Source organism: Corvus hawaiiensis, chromosome 3, assembly GCF_020740725.1.
Source record: "Corvus hawaiiensis isolate bCorHaw1 chromosome 3, bCorHaw1.pri.cur, whole genome shotgun sequence".
Lineage (NCBI taxonomy): Eukaryota > Metazoa > Chordata > Aves > Passeriformes > Corvidae > Corvus > Corvus hawaiiensis.
The window spans coordinates 112713939-112735755 of NC_063215.1; the positions used below are offsets into that span (position 1 = coordinate 112713939).

The 21817-nt window shown below is 44.9% G+C and overlaps 1 protein-coding gene and 1 long non-coding RNA gene across 4 annotated transcripts; both read left to right on the top strand.

Annotated features, from left to right (window-relative positions):
- The first annotated feature begins 277 nt into the window (after nucleotides 1-277).
- On the top strand, nucleotides 278-15807 carry LOC125324004. 3 transcript variants are annotated; one of them, XR_007202751.1, is made up of 3 exons: nucleotides 278-686; nucleotides 13458-13633; nucleotides 14269-15807. It is a non-coding gene; the product is annotated as an uncharacterized LOC125324004 (long non-coding RNA). The 3 variants fall into 3 exon arrangements; XR_007202749.1 differs by lacking the exon at nucleotides 278-686 and adding an exon at nucleotides 905-1141; XR_007202750.1 differs by lacking the exon at nucleotides 278-686 and adding an exon at nucleotides 905-1089.
- Nucleotides 1134-6976, top strand: LOC125324003 (mucin-1-like). The gene is made up of 2 exons (XM_048299463.1): nucleotides 1134-2011; nucleotides 3327-6976. The coding sequence occupies exons 1-2, from the start codon at nucleotides 1185-1187 to the stop codon at nucleotides 3349-3351; spliced, it is 852 nt and encodes a 283-aa protein (XP_048155420.1). The 5' UTR covers nucleotides 1134-1184; the 3' UTR covers nucleotides 3352-6976.
- Nucleotides 15808-21817: the final 6010 nt, after the last annotated feature.

Here is a 21817-nt window from a genome sequence, read left to right on the forward strand (position 1 = left end):
GATAACAGTGACATCTGGTGACCCCTGACGTGTACTGCGACCGCAGCCTCTCAGAAGGTACGTGCCAGACTGTTGGGGCTCGTCCCCCCCGCCATGTGGCCCTGGGGGGGAGGCACGGGGTTTCCCTCGCCCCTGCTCAGCCTCGTTCCCCATTGGTTGGTTTGTGTTCCCCTGCGCCGGCAAGGACCCTCGGGTCCCGTGATTGAGCAGTTCCTCCACAGGTCCTCAGCCATGCGGATGGAGAAATAAACATCTTTCTGAAACATCTATCAAGAATCGGTCCATATATATTTCTTTTCCACGGGTCTCGTTGTCTGATACACGTGTTGCAGTACCCCCACTGTAACACCAGACCGCAACCAGACTTAGTCTGGTGACACCGCATGTACTACAGCCGCAACCGGACTTAGAAGGTCTGGTGACCGACCGACATGCACGTCTGGTAACAGCCGCATAGTACCGCAACTGTGTCCCAGACGTAGGACGTCTGGTGTCCCAACCGACGGGTACCAAAGACATCTGGTGCTTGTCCGACGCCTATACAACCGCTCGGACTTTAGAAGGTCTGGTGCCCTGCGACTGTACATCGGACTTTAGGAGACATGGGGCGTGCGCAGCGACTGCCTCACCAAAGCCGTGAGACAGAACCGTGGACTGCAAAGATGGGACATAAAGACGCGTATAAGGTACTCTCTGTCTTAAAATCTGTGATAGCACTCATGGGAGCTGATAATACTATTGCAGACGGAGGAAAAGGGGAAGAACTGCCTAACTCTGTGTCCTCAGGATGTCCTCTGATCACGGATGGAACGAACCGTCTTTTCTCTTTCGTTCCGGGAGATCACACCCCCTCCGGACCGGCGCAGCCCTCAGCTGCACCACTGCCTTCCTGCGGGGGGGGGGGGGGGCTGGGGGAGTCGCGGTGGCGGCGGTTTCGGCAGGATTCGCTGCTCCCTGGGTCGATCCGCCGCCGCCTGCTTGCCAGGTCGGTCCAGCACCCACCGCAGCTCTGAGCGCGGCACCAGCGGGCGCAGCGTCGCTGCCAGCCGCGTTACAGCTCCCTGTGCCGCTATTACAGGGACTGCCCAGGTCGGTTCTGGGCGCGGCCAGGCCGCCCCGGTCCCCCGCGGTCCCGTATCCCGTAAGTTTCAGTCCCGCGCAAGATTCCGTAGTGTTGGGCCCAGATGATCGGGACTCCCCGGCGCAAACGCAGTGGCGGCATGAGCCAAGTTCCCCGAATTGTCTTTATGAGGGAACGAATCTTGGCAGCGCTGCAGGATATAGAATTGGAGCTCACAGCGCTGCCGGGGATTATAGCAGAGCCGGTTATTGTTGCGCTGGGGCGGGAGACGGGGCAGTTAGTCCCGGTGCCGGAACCGGGCGCGGCGCCAGACATTCAGAGCACACCGCCGGAGCCGGCCGCGTATGCGTCAGAGCTGGCCACCGCGGTACACACGCGCACCGCAGACCCAGCCCCTGTTGCGGCCACCACCGCTCTAGCCGCCGAGGCTCCAGGCTCCGGCGCTGCCTCTTCCCTGGCCCCAGAGCTGGCGCGGACGGAAGTGGCGCTACCTGCCTCAGCCGTGGAGCCGGCCGGGGGGGTCGGCCCCTGCGCCCCGGGAGCCCGCATCACGGGGGGCGGGGGCGGAGCCGACCACGTCGGCGGAGCCGGCTGCTGTAACCCCGACTCCTCCGCGAAAGCGGCGGCGAACTCGGGCCGCAGGGTCCCGGGCGCCGCCCGGATTCCAGCCTCCCCAGTTTCACTCCCTGCCGCCCCGCCCGCCGAGGCTCCGAGCTCCGGCGCGGCCCCACCTGCCAGTCCAGCGCTGGCACGGCCGAAAGCGGCAGTAGCAGCCCCGGCCGTATGGCGGGGCACGGCCACGCCTTCTGGGCCAACATGCCAATCTCCCAGGGGATCGTCGGGCACTCTCCTGGCCGGAGGGGTGAGCAGCGTTGCCGCGCCAACGCTTGCTTCATGGCAGGATTGCGTAACAGAGCCTAGGCGCAAAAAGTAAGCCTGCAAATGCGATGCAACAATGAAACAAAGTAGTGATAATAACACAGATGGGATGGTCCAGGTTTTTCCTGTGCCACAGGTTTTTTCCAATTCAGGTCAGATGGATAAACCTGAATGTTTTGTTCGGAAATATTTAGGACAAAAGAGGCCTAGAGTTACGAGCATTCCAAATCAAATTAGAAAAGGCAGAGAAACAAAGGGAACAGGGTTATTCTCTGCAGGAGATGCAGCAGGATAGGTCATGTTGCAGAAGACTGCCAGTCTATATTTCATGCTAATGGTCAACCTCTAATACGTTTAGGGAATTTGACCAGGAATGCAAAGGGGAGTCAAATGTTTCCCCAGGGCATAGCTCCCCTGACACAGGCCTGCTGTGCCAGGTTGCAGCTACCACCCGGGAATCAGCCAGGGTGGTTTTATACAGCTGCAATAGGCATCTTAGACTCCAGTCATGTTATAAGGATCCTTTTTGTGAGTATTCATCTCTATCTGAATCCGAGAAAGTTGTTGCTCCTCGTAGTCACTGAGAACTTTCAGGGCCTCTCCTTTTGAACCATGAACACTACTTTGATTGTTTCGTTGGACCATTGTCAGATTCACTGGGGTGGACAAGGTACAAGTACCATGATGACAATCCAAATATACAACATTAAGATATGCAATTCTCAGATTCTATTAAGACTTTAAATGATGCTCAGAAGTTGCAGGGTATCAATAATTGGTTATGTCTTTCTTCAAGGCTAACCACAGCACAGCTCTCCCCGCTTTTTGGAATTTTAAAAGGGGGGCCCCAAGTTGAATTCACCTTGGAAATTGACTCCCAAAGCACGATGAGTGCTGCAGGAGGTTCAATAGGTTGTTTCTGCTCGACCTGTTTATCAAGTGGATCTCAGATAGCTTTGAATTTGGTCACTGATTAATACTCAAGCTCAAGTGCATTCATTTTGCATACCTGAAGCTACACCAAATTGCCCGGTTTCATAACAGAAGGTAATGCTAGGGCTGATGTGCTGGCTAACCCTGCATGGGTAGCTCCTCAGCCTGATAAAATTGCATAAGCTAAGGCATTGCAAAAAAGTTTATTCACACTTTCCCCTCAGTTACGTGGGCATCTGCTCATACTGGAGAGAAAGGTCATGATGTCATTGCCCATTGGAAGTTCGCTTTTGCGATCTTGGGCGTGCGTGCTTCTGTGAAAGGTGATACTGGCCTTGCCTACGTCTCTCAGAAGACGCGGGCAAATAATCATTTTACAGTGCTACCAAATTCAAATAATCCTGTTATCTTGAATTATTTTCTCTCATTGCAGTCTGCAGGAGACGCACCTGCCTTGAGTGAAGGTCTGGGTACAGGACCTACTCACTGAGAAGTGGGAAGGCCTGTATGAGCTATTGCTTGGGGGTGTGGGTATGCTTGTATTCCCACAGATACTGGGGTACAATGGCTACCTGCAAGATGTGTTCGGCCCGATCTGCGTCACCAGCAGCAGAACAGGCAACCTCCAAGGCAACCCTCAAATGATGACCAGAATGCAGATCAACCACTGAATGATTCTTCAGATGATGACCAGGATGTCAACCCTCAGCCTGGTCCTTCTACAAGAAGAGACTGAATTTTAACAGAGACTGAATTTTAAGTTTCTTGTGTTATGGAGTCAGAATGTTATGCAGAATATTGGAGCCCTTAAGGCTATCCAGAAGCAGTAATTGATGTAGAGCCCTTAAGGCTATTCAGAATTAATGACTGGACGTATAGCTGGGTTTGCTAGATATATTTCCCTTGGCACTGCTGGAGGATCTCTCTACCTGCCTTAAATCAGTATCTGATTTAGATTCTGTTTGGTCAAACAGACCCCTTACGCTGTGTTTGTTCTCCTTGCTTCAAGGGGTCCCGCAGAGGATTACAAACGCGACCTTTTTGGTCTCAGACAAAAAGGGGGAACTGTGGATGCTAAAAGGCAGGAGCAGAGGAATTTTCCAGCTGCTGAAGCATCTGCAAAGTTTTTCCTTTCTCACACTTTAACTGAGAAACAGAAAGACTGTTTGGTAAACTATCCACAGGTGCAGGTTGTTGTGAGAACGGTGGAATTGTTTTCAGTCTTGTGAGAATAATATTTTGAAATGGGTGGTTATACCGCTCAGCCACTCACTGTGGTGGGTGACTAGCCAAGGGGCCAATCACATAATTTCTCTTTTGCGATCCATGCTATAAAAGATGGGGCTTTGGCATTAAAGGAGTCTTAGCTCTGCTTCGGACATATCATCTGACCTGGACTTATGTCGTGATTTTTGCTGTCTCTCTGGGGATAACAGCAACATCACTTTATAAACTATAAAAGCAATACCAAACTATCACAAAGCAGAAATCTTCTGCACATTCCGTGGAAACATGTGGAGCTTTCTCCCCAAAGTCATGACACCGGCTCTTTATGGTTACTCTGCTGGGGAATGAGGGAAAGGACTCTGTGAACACTATCATCATTTCGGTGGTAAATTACATTGACTCCTAATCTAAACTATTTCTTTGCTAGCTTTAATATAGGTACCCTGATCTTGTGCACTGTTTCATGTAATCTAATAGTAGTTCTTTTTTGTCTTATACTGTGTAGTAAGTAACTCTGTTTAAGGCATTTTGACTCTTAATCTCCTATTTATTCAATAAGTAATTCATTTTATAATAGACCTAATCTGCCATTCTTGACAATTTGTGGTCTGAAGCAATTTAGGTGCAGGCTGCCTAAATTCAAGCTGCTGCCAAAAATCTTAGCCTAAGGCAGGGCTTATCTGAAGCTCTCATTTGACCTGTATGTAGCAAGGTCAAATAGGAAAAATGGGAGAATGCTTTCTAGCTGGAATCTCTGAGCAAGATTTCAGTTCAAAAGGTCAGATTTGTGTCTTACCCACCTTTCCTGACTCCTCTGGGTCAACTGACAAGAACATCCTGCCATAACCTAGGTCCTAGCTGGGATTGTCCTGCTATCTTCAGTGAAGCTACTCTAGAGGTGTCTTTTTGTTACTGAGAAAGGGGGTGTAATTTACAGTGTAAATTTTGATGAGACAAATGAAAGCCAACAGAAATTATATGTGGAGTTTATAGACTGGAAGATTGCTCCTAAGGCTAAAGTGCCATGTAAAAATATTTTCTGTAAGACATTGGGGAACACCCAAATCCACAGACAGGGAAAGGATAAAAGTCAGAGCTTCATCCCAGTTCATTTCTTAGAGATTCTTCTGTATTATGAATATGATTTATTTGTTATATTCCTAGTTGAAGAGTTTGTATTAGTAACTTCTTTTGGTCATCAGTTCCTCAGCTCTAGAGTAGTCTTTTCCCTAGTGTGTTCAAAGTAACATACACAATATTTCTTGAACGCAAGTATATAATGCACATTCTACTTGGTTTCTCAGACGCTATTTTATAGCGAAGTACTGAAAATTCAAGTACTGAAGAAATTTTGTTACCTGTAGTTTTCAATAATTGAAGTCACAAAACACTGATACCTCTACCAGTGATACTATGTAGGAAATAAATACTACACCTGTTCTAAGTTTTAGAAACAATGTACATGGTTTATAAATTCTCATCTGGTTTTGCTTTATATTGATAAATTATGCCTTGCTTTTGATGACACCCAGACAAAAACAAGAGAAAATATAGTTTGTGTAGATTAAGATGAAGCTTTTCTATTTATAGACACTGAGAAAAAAATTGAAATATAAGACCCCGTGCAAGACCTGATTTCCTGAACATCTCTCAACCCCACTGAAATTAGTGGGACGAGAGTCAAAGCTGCCCTACCAGAGTAAAGACGCTTTATTCTTCTGTGTATTCAAAAGTTACAAAGAAGGTTCAGACATTCTTTGGAAAAATGGAGACAAATGCTGCTTATTTACCATTCTACACCTGTTCATTGGCCATGTAACAGGCAACTGTACATTGTATTCATAGGCTGAGTTATTGCCTATCTCTAACTAAAATATTCATGGAGCATCTCTGAACAGTTTCAGAAGTCATTCATTATAGATTCAGGTCACGGTTTGCAGTCTGTATTTTCACTTGTTTTGATGCAGAGCAGCAAAACCTCTGCTTTGCAGCTTAAGAGAGTAAACCCAGATGCCACAAACACAGTAGGAGGAGAAGGCTAGGACTCTATCCCATGTGGAAAAGTCTGACTCTTTGCTCTGTTCCTGTGCTCTTCCATCCATTTCATGCTGGATCCTCCTCATATGGCCAGGCATGAGCCTAAGGAAACAATGAAGTCTTATAGGGCACGAAAGTGCAAAAAGAGGAAAGTGAAAAAACAAGGGGAAAAACAACTGATACCGGGGGACAACAAATAACAATAATTAACAAGATACAGAACAGCCTACTTCCGTATTCACAATTAGAGGGAGAATACTGACCTCTGCAGACCTTTGGTTTGACACATTTTATCTACTTTCAAGTTATTATCCCCAAGTCTGGAGGTGGTCAGAAAGAAACTGTATATTTATGCAAAAATTTGCCCTCTAAGAAAAGTCTTTTACTTACTTCTTGAGGTGAGAATTTGGTTATGCTTCAAAGTTAGAGAATTTACACTTCTTTCTAAGCAAAATGCATTACTTCACTGATTACTTCCTCTTTTGTGATTGTTGACAAAAGGAACGTGTATTTCAAGAGTGCATGAAATAAACAGTAGAGGAAGTAAATGAAGACTGTGCCCCTGCTTTCCAGCATGGAAGGACTGGGCAGGAGGAGGGAGTACAGCTGCCCTTTACTGCAGGGAGACATTGCTGCTTCTCATTCCTGGACTGTCACTTGTTTAATCCATCCTAGGACTTTTCCTTTAATGTGAAAAATATCAAAAGCCAAGTGCTGTGTGCTGTGGATCAATTGTTATTTGTGTGCAGCTCTCTGCCTTAGGCCACTATTACAGCTGGCCTGGTTCCTACGGTATATCACCGTGTCCCGCAGCCATAGGGAGGAGGAGGAGGAGAAGATCCAGCAGGCAGGAATTGTGCAGCAAGATTGATTTATTTAATTATTTTACAAACTCTTTTATAGACTTTTTTCTTCATAGTCTAATTGGACAAAGGACCAGCCACCCCTTGGGGGTGATTGGCCAAAATCCTAAAACATCCATTATCAAAATATTTTCTACTATACCATAAACAAGACTTTCCAAGGTTGCAGGTGGCTTGGTTGTTTACATTCCCTGCTCCCTCTTCTGTGAGAGAGAAGGTCTCTCACGGACTTAGAAAATAACAAGAAGATCCTCACTAACAGCATTTTTGTACCTACAGGCCACTTCTCATCAAATTTGACATCAATTGGTTTCAATTGCACTTCCAAATGGGTTTATCATTTGGGGGGATGGAAACTTGTTTTCTGATGGATTATTATTACCAAAATACACTGCTGTCTGTCAATCTGCAGAGGGTTGTAGAGCAAAATCATGCTCTCTTCATATGTAACTTTTTCTCTACTATTGATATTGTCCTCTACTCCTCCAAAGCCAGGATCCCTCTGCTGTCTGGGTTATTATGATAAGTTTTGTGTACTTCATCCCTCTGAGAGAAAACAAAGAAGTTTGTGGAAAACAGCCTGTGGAAAGAAACTTGGAAAATACATTGTTTGTATCCACTGTCCAGTGACAAAGTTATTTTTTTCTCATATTAAAGTAGCTCACAGCGGGATGTTCTCACCCTAAATAAACTAATGTCATAAACAGCACATGAAAACATAATATACTCTGCAAAAGAAGTGGATTTTCTACCCAGCTGTCTATCTGCAAGCTTAAGAGGTGTGCAAAATCTCTACCCAAATTTGGCCGATTTTGGGATGTGAGTTTTTCTGGAAGAGAGAAATAAGTACCAGGACTGGTTGCACATAAACAGTGCAGTTGTATGGGCTTCATTGCTGCAGGACATCATGCCGTAACATGACCCCTCATAGTTTTAGTCAGAATTTTATTTCATGAGAACAGCTTCTATTTTTTTCCAAATTGAATATTTAAGTGGTTTTAATTTTTCTTTACATTTTTACAGAATGCAATAAAAAGAGTAACTATGATAAAACACATCAGAGCATTTTGATGATGTCACCATTCACAGTGTCAGCATTTTGCCTTGAGAAGAATGTCAAAGTTGGTGTTCCATGTTCTGATTAAGCTAAAAGAAAACAGCAGTAATTAAAAACAGTTCACACAGGAAAACTGCAGTTCACACAGGAAAACTTCTGCAGGTTTTCAACTTTAGTAAAACATTAGAACAAGCTAAATGCTTCTCTTTGTTTGAAATGCCGAATAAAATTTCAGTGCAAATGAAGCCAGATTGGCTGTAGGTCTAAGCAGAATTCAGAACTGCCTCCCCAGGAAGCACTTTATAGGCTGAAGGGTATCCCTAAGCGTACCTCTGTTTTGGAGGGATGCTAATGAGGGCAGGACCACCCATCTTGTCCCAGCACTGCCCCTTCACATTCTGCTTGTTGGTATCTCAGATTCTGAGGCTTCTCCTTTGCTCACAGTTTGAGAAATGAAAGGCTGGGTGAGCCTTGAGGTTAATGTTTTGTGAAGGTGATGGGAGAGGAGGAGCTGCTGGGAAACATGAGGTTTTCTCAAGTTTCAGTTTTTCTGGTATGTGTTTTGTGCATCTCATGCCTCAGGGCTGATAATCCTGTTATCACTTGTGAACCCTGAATTCATGGAAAAGGCTTTTCAAAGTGTATTTTGCAAGAGGTTTGTCAGTTAGAAATCATTAAAGAGAAGGACTTTTTTGTGATTCTACAGCAAATTTACCAACTTTGCTCTTTGTAGCATCAAGTACACTTCCTATCTGTACCCACAGGAGCTGGCATCAGCTACCTACTAAATTGCTCAGTGTATTTTATTGATTGACTCCATGAGTCAGAGTGAACAAGTGACAGGTATGTTCTGCCTGATTTGCAGTTGAAGTATTTTGGAGGAATTCTCTTTAAATTTTCCTGGTTCCCTGGGTTTGCCTGGTGTTGTGTATAGTGATCTGTTACTTGAACAAATCAAAAAACTCTGCCTCTGCATGAGGGTCTGCCAACTGTAGCCAACAAAAAAAGCTGGGGTTAAAATGACATCCGTTCCTCCAAATGAAAGCTAGTAATTTTTGATTGCTTACCTTTGGGCACAAGTATTTTCAATTAATAAATAAACAAGAAACAAATAAACTTTAGGTGAGACATCTGAAACACTAATTTAGCAGACAGGTGATCATTCTGAAGACCACAGAGCATCTATATTGTAGTTATTGGCTGTCATTTATCTTACAGTAGCAGCTAAAGCCTCCACTGAGATTGGAAGCAAAATTCTGTTCTATACCACAGTGAGAGGCAGGTCCTCCCCCAAAGGATTTATTACTTCAACAGGGAGGGGGAAATAACATAGCAAATGTGCAAGGAGCCTGCAGAGAACATGAAAATCTCTCACATGTAGAAATGTGACCCTCTGTAGAGCTGAGTGCTCTGTAGGAAGAGCTTTGGTCCTTTTTGTTTCCAGAAAGAGCCAGAAGTAGCCATCACCTGTCATGTGCTGCTAAGGAGAAACCTGACCCTGATATTTTGCTGCAGAAAACAGGAGCTTAGGTGTTAACTCCATACATACACTGCGAAACCTGCAGCTTGCTGCTATCACTTTAATTTCTTACTTGTAGTCACACTAATTTCAAACCTGTATAAAGTGTTTTTCTGTTCAGGGACTGTAATTAGCTTGTATGCACTAAGTCCAGAAAGATGACTGTAATGTTTTTCAGATTCACATGGGATATCAGCTAGGTTCTCTGTGACACAGCTCCTAGGAACAAGTTACAATTTAGGAGCAGGATTTTGAGTTTTACCATACCAGAAAAATCCAAAATTTAGCTAATTGGGAGTGACAGAAGCATCAGTGACTACTAGTGATTGAGAAGGGTCCAGCATTTGAATCCCATTTACCGGGTATGAATGCTCAATCACTTTTACCATGTGCTTGTGGACACTTTAATGCCTACAAAGAGTTATAGATCAAGCAAGACAAAACAAGCTGGGAATGAGTAAAGGGATGGATTTACAGAGCATGTAAAAACATATCTTTGAGTAAAAGGTGACATTTCACAAAGGGTCTGATTCAAAGGGTACAGTAGTGTTTTCAACAGAATTTCTAATTCTGAGTGAATTCTGAGTGAAAAAGGTGAGTCATCTTTTGAGCTGTAGAAGGATCTTGGAAGTACCTGTGCTAAGTTTGGAGTTGAGAGTGACTTCTTCCATTGCAGCTGGAAGGACAGATGTACAAATTGTGCAGTTTCCACACCTGCCTCATCCGTCACCATCCTCCAGCTTTCATGATGTAAATAAGCACTCATAGCCTGTTTCAGTGCAACCCAAAGAGGCATCATTTATCACTTCTTCGCCCCAAAGTGGATTATAAACCCTCACAGTGCCACTTACTGCAGCTCAGTAGCTTCTTAACCACACAAAGATCTGACTGTATAGAAAGGCTTATCCTGCCTGTAACTCCCACACTGATCTGTACAAATGTGCCTGTAGCATCACAGATTTTCAAGAGAATCTAAAAAGAATACCTTTGGGAAAGCCAGGGAGTCAGGGCATGCAGCACCCACCTTGGAGTGAGTGCTGGAGTCAAATGTAGACAGTTAAGGATTTTTCTTTCCAGTCCTGGCCTCCAAGCATGATTTTGTGTGCCTTTGCTGTGAAACTCCTGTTCATGGTGATGGCATTTTCTTTGGAAATCACTGTTGTGGATGTTAGCAAAAGCTGAAGAAGAAGATATTTCTGTTCCACCATGAATATTAACTTTTCAAGTGGTAATCACCACCAACTGCTGGATGGCAAAAGCAACATGAAAATGTTATAAGGCAGATGGGACCAAATGAGAAATAGTAAAGCTGGAATGAAAGACATAAATCTAAAATGTGCATAAGGATAATTTACCTTTTTTTAATAGATAAATATGTGGAAACAAGAGAAGACATAGAATGGCTAGAGCTTTTATGTTGAGTAAGAATTAATGTGACCAGACTGACACTGACCAGACTTGTAACAACTGTCTTTTACTAGATTTTATAAATGCTTCAAATATGGGGGGCTTTATTATTGCTTTCTTTAGCAAGAACAGAGAACTATAAAACATTTATCTAGAGTCTGTTTCCATGAGATAACAAGTTTACTTATTCGGTTTCAAATTTGATGTAGTGTGGAAAAATATTCGTGCTCACCTTGTCGTATTTAGTTGATGTGTGTTACCCAACTATCTTTTGCTACATACTGTTCTGGATGGAGCTCGGTCCCTACTGACCAATACATCCTGTTTTAATAAGTTCTAACTACACATGGCAAATGTCTGTACCTTGTGGATAACTCATTGAGAATCAGGAACAAGAACTCCATTTATGTTTTCAAATCCAAATCTACCAAAATGTCTAGGTGCAAACAGTATAATCCATTAGGTTAACCTACAATATAATCCATTATATTAATGACTTGATAGGGGGAAAGCATTCACCTTCTTAGCAGGATGATAAAACTATGATTTTCTGATCTGGCTCTTTGCATAGTTCCTGAGGCCCTGCTTTATCTGCAATGGTATAAACTGTCACCAGGTTTCACTTGTCTTGTCTCTCAAACTCACTTAGAGACTTTCCTTCAGCAGAATTCAAATAAGTCAACTGAACATCTGGCTTCCTTCTTACATGAAAAACTGTTTGCCTGTGTGAGGTGATCTAACATTTTGTTACCCTGTGGTGATCTGACAAGAGGATTAGAGCCAGACATTTCTCATCCATTTATATTTAATTAGAAATAGCCATTACCAAGACTGGGACTTTCAATAATTGTGTATTTCCTGCTTGCATTTGTTTTTCCTTATCACTGCTTTCCTGTAAATCTTACATTAACCAATAATGATGCACTAATTGATCGTGAAGTTGTAAATAGTAGACAGAACTTGTGAGTGCTTTTGATTCAATACAGGAACAGCAAGGCTCCTGGTAGCTGAGAAACACTTCACAATATCAGCTTTTTATATGTTTATTCATACTGAATTACATACTATTGTTTAGGTCCTTCAAATGGCCTTGATGGACTTTAATAACTATCTTGGAATAAAATGTCTCTTGAATACCAGTTACAACATCAGAAGCCCATCCTAAGCAGCTTACTAAGGACATTTGCACTTTCTGAGAAGTTCATTGAAACATTGATATCAATTCTCATAAATTTTAGAATAGTGCATTTTTATTTCAGTAAATGCTAAGCACCACTAAGAGGTAAGTTGCCGTTAGCAGTTATTCTAGAACAGATTGGTTTGGATGCCCTTCAAAAATCAATTTGCACTCACTTAAAAATACTGTGATAATGAATTGCATTAATTGTTAATGTTTACTTTCAGTGTCATTACAGAACTCATCCTAAATCCTTCCCATAGAACAACCAATTGGCAGTATGTGCTGAGAAGAGAAATGCAAGGATCCTGAGTGTAATTATTTGTTTGTAATGGCTCAAGACCCATTACTTACTTAGGAGAGTGATTTTGTTCACATGTTCAAACTCTTGGCAGCTCGCTGGCAGAGGTCCCTGGCAGATTTATGTGAGCTGCTCACTTTGAATCCACAAGATCTGTGTAGACCAAATAGCAGGGCCAAAATTACTTAAGAAGTATCAGCTATTATGTTCTGACACTGTTCAGATAAGCCAGTGGCATTTTTAAAAAACAGACTATTTATCAAAAGGTTGTGATATGAAGCAAAGCAACAATTAAAATATACACACCAAACTACATCCTGTGGGAAGTTTAAATTAGAGGTCATGCTTATATTCATTCATTGCCGGTTTTATACTGCTTAGGGTTTTTTCTGAGTGTTATATTTTTATTCTTTCTCCTGTCTCTGTACCATATCTGGGGGGTCCCAGATTATCTTCATTATCTTCATGAGATGAGAAATAACTTTCAAAGACCTTTCTTTTCTTGGTGGTTAACTGTTCTTTGTTGATTGATTGATTGATTGATTGAGCATTCACTGCCTATTGGCTCCAGCTACATCCAGGAGGGTTATTCAGCACAGAGGCTAAGCATAACCAGTTGAGGGGGAGAAAAGTGTGATTTGATGATTAAGTCATAGGATCAAGATTCACATTCTTGGAGATATTACTGTGCCTTCCAATGCTTTAATTTTTCACTTGAAAAATGGGAGGGTGTCAGGAGTTTTATATCTGGAGTTTTATGAACATGTTGATAACTGTTTACAGGACCAGAGAAAATAGAGCTTTTAATTATAAACCTTTTTGAAGTGTTGGAATTCACTAGGTCAAAATCAAAAACATTCGAAATATGTTGTGGTTTTGCTATATATGTCTAGAAACATGTTCGGCTGTTTTGCTAAAATTTCTAAGGGGAAAAAATATCTTTAAAGCAGTTTGTAACTATGAAAATCTTTTGCAGTGCCTCTGATAAAATGGGATTGACTCCACTTGTACCCTGACTGTTTGAATTTATGCTGATTGACAAAATAAAAAGCCTGGGGAAACCAGTGAAATGTGAATGTGGGAGGTTTCCAAAGGCAACTCTTCCCATGTAACTGCCAGATAAAACTTACAGTTCTTCTCTACAAATCAAAGGTCAGTTATTTGGGAGGACAGACACATAAGAGAAAAGGCTGAGTGACATTTGCAAAAGGAAGATGGAGTAGTGAAACGGAGAGAATGAAGGGTGAAAAGTTTGAGATCCAAGAGAAAAATGAGAAGTGAGTGCTGGAGTAGTACAGAATTTAGCCAGCAAGTACCTTTAAGGAAAGGATTTCCATCCCTTTGATAGCATGGCAGGGGACAGCTGTGCAAAGTAAGTAAATAAGGAGGGAAGTATGCAGAAAGTATTGTAGTCTTTTTCTCATGGGGGAAACGTATGGCAAATTCACCTGCTGTTGAGTGCCAGCTGTCCTGATAGGAGAGGGCAGGCAAATTTAGAAAGCTGCCATAGCACACAGGCTGCTCTGCAGGGTTGGCCATCACATACTCCTGTGTTGAAGCCAGTCCATTTTCCAGAACAGAATTAAATATTTGCAAGGCAGAACAATATAATATTTATTTCATTTGGTTGTTTCTTATGAAGTAGCTTCTATTAGCACACATAAAACCTCTCTTCCCCTTGCCCTGAAACCAGTGGCAGTGAAACAGCAGGACAGATGTGTCTCACTGCCGCTCATTAACAGAGCTGGTGCCTAATTTTTGGTCATGGTTCATATGCTTGTTTGCAGGCTGCCTGAGGAGTCACAGATGAGACACCAGCTACCAGGTCCTTGGAATGTTAAAATCCTGCTGTATGTCATGATGGCAGATGCTGGCATAGGTTGAACCTTATTGAGGGAATCAAGTTGGAGAGACAGGGTATCTTTCCCAGAAAACAGCAATTCATGGGTAGGTACATTTTGACCCTTCAAGCTTTTGCAGCTGCTTTACACCACCTGAAGGCCCTGCGTGTTCTTGATCTGTATCATAATCTGTACTCATTAGGTCAAATTTAGAGTAGCATATGAATTAGCTGAAAGAAATGGGGCACATTTAATAGATAATGCACTGCTGAGATTAGAAGTGCACTGAAGTGGCTCATAATGTGTTACTCAAAGGCATTTCTGCTTAATTTTTGAAAAATGACTAATGAAAGAGGCAGACAGCAGTACACAGTGAACACTCTTGCTCCGACGTGTACTATTATCAGATTTCAGGTAGGCTGCAACTGACCAGATACCATAAAGATTTTTAGTGAAGCTGTGAGTAACAAAGAAGCACAGCACCATCAGCAGCATGGTTACATCAACAAGGAGAAGGTCAGTGAGAGCTGCAGGTGATCAGCATCTCTTGGGGTCTGGCTCAGGAGCAGCTTTGGAACAATCTGTCCAAATATACCTAACTTTCTCTTTTTCAAGCACCAACAGCCACATATCATCTCCCAAAATGCAGATGTCTGCTGTTTGAAGTCAGCATGTAACACATCTGATATTCTGCTATTCAGAATGATCACAAAACATTACAAGACTGGAGGTCTGGAAGTGAGCTCAGGAGAATTGGAGCTCATCCTTATTAAAATGCTGGCCTGGTAGAACACAGTTTATTTTCCACTTTGGTGAGTGCTGTGGGAGTTCACTGTGCCAAATCCCTTCTTCTCTTACAACCTGAGCATGTACCTATATCTACCTTGCAACAGCAGAGACAGAAACGAGCTCCTGAGTCTTAAAACTGTGCCTCAGTTTACACCCAAACAAGGATTTTACACCTACTCATAAATTTAAGGACTTCTCATGCAAGAGAGCTCTCTTCTTAAAATTTAGGAAGTTACAGGTCTCCAGCCAAGAGGCAGGAAATTACCTGTGTTATAAACGCATATCATAATATTGGCTTCTCGCAAGTATTAAGGTGAATATTATATAATGTTAGAAATGCTTTTGCTGTGTGGATGTAGTTTTCTTTCTTTTTAGCAAGAATATTAGCAAGTGTGAGCAAGTAAGAGAACCTCCAATCAAACAGAGGATGAGGCCTGAAAAGCTGCTAATCAACACTTTGTCCAGAGAACAAAGGGACCCAAAGGCTGCTCTGCCCGGAGAACAGGAGGACCAGGGGAGCCCAGAGCTGCTATCACCGCTCTGCCCGGGGAGCAAAGAGGCCAAAGCTGCTATCAGCCCTTACTATCTGAGGAAATTAAGAGGCCCACTCGACTATCAACTCTCACCTAACGAGCCCAGGTCCAAGAATCAAAAGAAATAAAACCGCAAGGCAGAGAAATGCTCATGCTCTAAAAAGGCGGAACCAAGGAGTGGCCATGCAGAACAGTTCCTGGAAAAGTTTGAATATGCATAAAGAACAGACAGTAAAAATGGTATAAAAAGGACTATCCTTGAGCACCAGGTGTGCTCTTGGCAGAGCACCAAGGCACTCGGCCGTTACCTCTTTGCTTTATTTTATGTGTCTCTTATTGTCTTTATATTAAACTTTTTAAATTCTCACAGGAGAGTGAACCTCGTTTTTCACACCTGTAAATGATCCGTGGCTGCTGTGAAAGCAAAGGCAAGAGTCAGCTCTTACCTTTTCCCTTGCCTCAGGTTTGGGAGGAGCAATGCACCTGCAAGGTGATAGTATTGCATTTCAGCAATTTTTTACAAGGAGAAGTGGGAATTCAGGTATTTTACACTGATAGAAGAGCTTTTTGGACCAAGGAATCCTTGCTTCTTTTTGTGCAGTTTGCAGGACTTGAGGGTGGTCTCACTTTACCGCCTTGAATGGGTATCCCAAGCATGAGGAAAATACCATTTTCTCTACAATCTCAGCACAAGGGGCAAGACTAAGTCTAATTAGAGCATAAACAGGCATATTCTCCTGAGATGCTACCTATGCAGGTCATGGTTGTGGTGTACTGATACATTTTTACTGTGGGAAAGGGAAAAGAAAGAACTTTCAAACTCCTATATTCAGACAATCACAGAATTAACTAGGTTGGGAAAGATCTCTGAGATCAAGTCCAACCTATGACCTAACACCACCTTGTCAACTAGACCCTGGCACTGAGTGCCACATCCAGTCTTTCCTTAAACACCTCGAGAGACAGTGACTCCACCGCCTCCTTGGGCAGCCCATTCCAGTGACCAATCACTCTTTCAGTGAAGAACTTTTTCCTAATATGCAGCCTAAACTTCCCTTGGAGCAGCGTAAGGGTGTGCCCTCTTGTCTTGTCTCGATGGTTGCCTGGGAGACCAACCCCCACCTGGGTACACCCTCCTGTCAAGGAGTTATAGACAGTGATAAGGTCTCCCCTGAGCCTTTTCTCCAGGCTAAACAACCCCAGCTCCCTCAACCACTCCTCATAGGGCTTGTGTTCTAGACCCTTCATCAGCCTTCTTGCCCTTTTCTGGACATGCTCCACCATCTCAACATCCTTCCTAAATTGAGGCACTCAGAACACAGCAATCAAGGTGCCATCTAATCAGCGCAAAATACAGGGGAAGAATGACTTCCCTTGTCCTTCTGGCAACACATCTGTTCCTGATACGGGCCAGGATGCCACTGGCCTTCTTGGCCAGCGGGGCACACTGCTGGCTCATGTTCAGTTGACTGTTGACCAGCACCCTGTTGGGGATTAGGCTTTTTTTTTTCCCCCCCAGGGAATTCTCTTCCCAGCTGTCACCCTGGAGATGATGAATGGATGGTACTTAAGAGACAAAAGACCTAGCTGGGCATCTTGGAATTCCATTTGAAATGGCTCTGGGGAGAAGGGGAGAGGTGGTGTGGCTGCAGCAGTCTCTTAGCTGAGGGGAGGGAGTCCTTGCCCCCGGTCGGAGGACAAACGGTTGTGGTTTTGGTGTTGGACTGCTGCTGCGGAGAAGATTCACTGCTACTGCAGAGTTTTTTCCTTCACTGCTTCTCCTTACTGTGGGTGAGCCTCTGCTCACAAGAGCAGCCATTGAACTGGGACTTTTCAACACCCGACTGCACTGGGAGGGACCCTCACCATCTGCTTGGATGCCTCAGGGGAAACCCGAGACCCCCACCTCCTCCCTCTCTCTGGAGGAAGCACCTCCTGGCAGCTTGCCAGAGCCTGGCTGCTGCTGGTGTCACCAGGACATCACACAAGACATGTGAGAGCCAGGGGAAACCCAAAACACCCCCCCTCCACATTCTCTCTCTTCCCAGGGCCACTCAGCCCCCGCTGTTTCTGACACTGCTTCAGGGTTTTTTCTGCGCTTTAGCTCGACACCCTGGGTTTGCCCAGCCCTACGCTGTTCCTGCCACCCCTTCAGGATTATTGCTACACTTTGTTTGCCGCCCCAGGTCAGCTTGCCTCTGCTGTTCCAGCTCGCCACTCCGAGTTTAGTGCTACAGTCTAGCTCACCACCTGGAGTGGCACTGAGACCAGCTGCTCCCTGTGGGTTTTGCAAAGGGAGCCACCTTCCCTTTTCCCTGTCGCCTTAGTCACCATTGTCATGTGGAGATGCGGCCGAGCTCGCGCCACAGCGCCCCCTGCAGGCGCGGGGGAATCATCGCACCCGCCCTGCCCAGCTGGGAGCCACCAGCGCCCCTGCCGGCTGTGAGTGGAACTGCACCGAAGGGGAAACCACCTGCAGCCGAGAGAGGCTGGTGCTGGGTTTCTGTTCTGTTTGTTGTTGCTGCCGGTGGTGTTGTTGTTGTTTGTCTTGTTCGAGAAAATAACTGTTAATTCCTTTTCCCATACCTTTGCCTGAAAGCCCCAAGTCGGGGTTTTAGGAGTTCTCCTTCTGTTTTCCTTTTCTCTTAAAGAATTTTCCCCATACCATGTTGCCAAGGGGACAAATTACTGGGTTCTTAAGAAAAACAAAAGACCTGGCCACAGAGGGAGGGGTCCATCTGGCTACTCTGTTTCACCTGGGCTTGTGGGCTATTAGTTCCTGGTGTTTGGATGGAGAGAGAAGCTGGAAGGAATTCGTCAGCATGGTAGGCTTCTGCTTTTTCGGCTGCCTTCCTTCTACTGGAGAAACCCCAGGATTCCTAAGCCCACCTTTCCCTGCCCCGCTGGGAGCCAGGCTGGGGCCACCCTGCCCCCACCATTGCTTTGAGCCTTCGCTACTCTGTAGCCCTGCACACCCTGCCCTGCCTGTCCAGACCTCCAGGGGTTCCCACCACAGCTCCTGAGTTTGGATACATCTCGTCTGGCACCCGGGATTTGTGCTTGTCCCTGCTGTTCAGCCTGCTGTTCCTGAGGGTCTGGCCAGACACCAGGATTGGCTGCCCAGGGGGTTTGTGAAGCCTTTGTCCCATCTCTTCCTGGGATCCCAAGCCGCCAGTGCCGCGTGCTCCCCGAGCTCGCTCCGGAGCGCCCCCTGCAGCCGCGGGTGAACCAGCACACCTGCCCTGCTCACCGGGAGCCGCCAGCGCCCCTGCCGGCTGTGAGCGGAACTGCACCCGAGGGGAAAGGGCCTGACAGCCAAGAAGGCTGGCATTGCGTTTGTGGTTCTGTTTGCTGTTACTGCCATAGTTATTGTTGTTTGTTTGACTTGTTATACACACACACATATATATATATAAAATAGTAAAGAACTGTTATTCCTATTCCTCATATCTTTGCCTGAAAGCCCCTTAATTTCAAAATTACAATAATTTGGAGGGAAGGGGGTTGCATTTTTTTTTCTCATTTCAAGGGAGACTCCTGCCTTCCTTGTCTTTCAATCAAGACACCCCATAATTTCAAAGTTATAATAATTTGGAGGGAAGGGGGTCATATTTTCCATTCCAGGAAGGTTCCCACCTTCCTTGGTAGACACCTGTCTTTTAAATGAGGACACTTCCCCAGGTCCCTTTCTGTTTGGCCTCTGTCCAGTCACTCTGCCTGTAGAGCTGCAGGGGGTTGTTGTGGCCAAAATGCAGAACCTGACACTTGGTCTTGTTAAACCTCATATCACTGGATTTGGCCCATCCATCCAGCCTGTCCAAGTCCCTCTGCAGAGCCCTCCCACCCTCCAGCAGATCAACACTGGTACCCAACTTGGTGTCGTCTGGTAGACTCAATCCTCTCATCCAGATCATCAATAAAGATACTAAGCAAGACTGGGCCCAACACAGATCCCTGGGGGACACCACTAGTGACTGGCCACCAACTGGATGCAGCACCATTCACCACCACTCTTTGGGCCTGGCAAAGTTCTTAAACTAAGAGTTTGCACCTGTCCAAGCTGTGGGCTGCCACCTTTTCCAGGAGTGTGCCATGGGAGATGGTGTCAAAGGCTTTGCTGAAATCAGGTAGACAACATCCAAAGCGTTCCCCTCATCCACCAGGAGGGTCAGCTGGTCATAAAAGGAGATCAGGCTGGTCAGGCAGGCCCTGCCCCTCCTAAATCCATGCTGGCTGGGTCTGATCCCTGGGCTGTCCTGTAGGTGCTATGTGACCGCACTCAATATGATCTATTCCATAACCTTGCTGGGCACTGAGGTCAGGCTGACAGGCCTGGAGTTTCCCAGATCCCCCTTCCAGTCCTTCTTTGGGATGGGGTCACACTGGCATCTCCAGTCATCTGGGACCTCCCTAGTGAGCCAAGACTGATGGTAAATCATGGAGAATGGCTTGGCAAGCTCTTCCACCAGCTCCCTCATCACCTTAGGATGGATACCCTCTGGTCCCATAGACTTGTGAGCATCTAAGTAGCTCAGCAAGTCACTAACTGCTTCCTTCTGGATTACAGGGGAACTATTCTGCTCCCCATCCATGTCTACCAGCTCAGGAGGTCAGTTGTCCTGAGGATGACCTGTCTTATAGTTGAAAACTGAGGCAAAGATGGTCTTAAGTACCTCAGCCTTTTCCTCATCTTTGGTAACTATATTACCCCCCACATCCAATAAAGAATGGAGATTTTCCTTGGCCCTCCTTTTGCCATTAACGTATTTATAAAAACATTTTTTATTATTCTTCACAAAAGTTGCCAGATTAAGTTCTAATTGGGCTTTCGCTTCTCTAATTTTCTTCCTACATGACCTACTGACATCCTTAAACATTTCCTGAGTTGTCTGCCCCTCTTTCCAAAAGTGATACACCCTTTTTTTTCCCCTTAGTTCTTTCAAAACCTCCCTGCCCATCCAGGCTGGTCGTCTTCCCCATCAACTGATCTTTCGGCACATAGGCATAGACTGCTCCTGCACCTTTAAGACTTCTTTCTTTCTTAAAGTATGTCTATCCTTCCTGAACCCCTTTGTTTTGAAGGGCTGTTTCCCAAGGTACTCTCCCAATCAATCTCTTGAATAGGCTGAGGACTGCCCTCCAGAAATCCAGTGTGGAAGTTTTGTTGATGCCCCTCCTTGTTTCACAGAACATTAAGAACTGTTATGTCATGGTCACTGTTCCCCAGACAGACTCTGAGCACCACATCTCCCACCAGCCCTTCTCTGTCTGTAAACAGCAGGTCTAGCAGAGCCCCACCCCTGGTAGGCTAACTCCCCAGCTGTGACAAGAAGCTCTTCTCCGTTTACTCTAAGAACGTCCTAGATTGCCTCTTCTCTGCTGGTTGAGTTCCCAGCAGATATCTGGCATGTTAAAGTCTCCTACAAGAACAAGAGCTGGCAATCTTGAAACATGATCCAGCTGCTTGTAGAATAATTCATCCACCTCTTCATCCTGGTTGGGTGGTCTGTAACAGACTCCCACCAGAATATTGGCCTTGTTGGCCTTCCCTATGATCTTTACCTATGGGCACTCAACCTTATCATCATTAATCTCAAGTTCTGGAGTATCAAGAGCCTCTCATATACAGAGCCACCCCTCCACCTCTTCTCCCTCACCTGTCTCTTCTGAAGAGCTTGTAGCCATCCATTGCAGCATTCCAGTTATGTGAGTCATCCCACCACCCTTCCATGATGGTGACTACGTCATACCTTTCCTGCTGTACCATGGCTTCCAGCTCCTCTTGTTTGTTACCCATGCTGTGTGCATTAGTGTACATGCACTTCAGGAGGGCTGCAGATTTCACCCAACTCTGGCTTAGCACCCTTAGGGTCCTCTCTGGAGAGCCTGGTTTTGATGCCTTAAGTTTTAGCTTCTATATTTTTCAAATTCTGTACTGCTTAGTGTGTAACTCTGAAGTTTCTTGTAGCCTGTTCATTTCTACTCTCTTGTGCTAGGTAGATATAACAAAGCCTCTCCAGGCCTGCTCTTCAAGGACACCCAGACAGTCCTAGGCCCAAAAAGTATAAACCAAAAAGCCTTTGAGAGGGGGGCAAGCTGAGGAGAATTACATCATTAAACTGAAGTTTTAATTGGAGAATTAACCCTGCTATGCAAATGAACCAAACCTATAA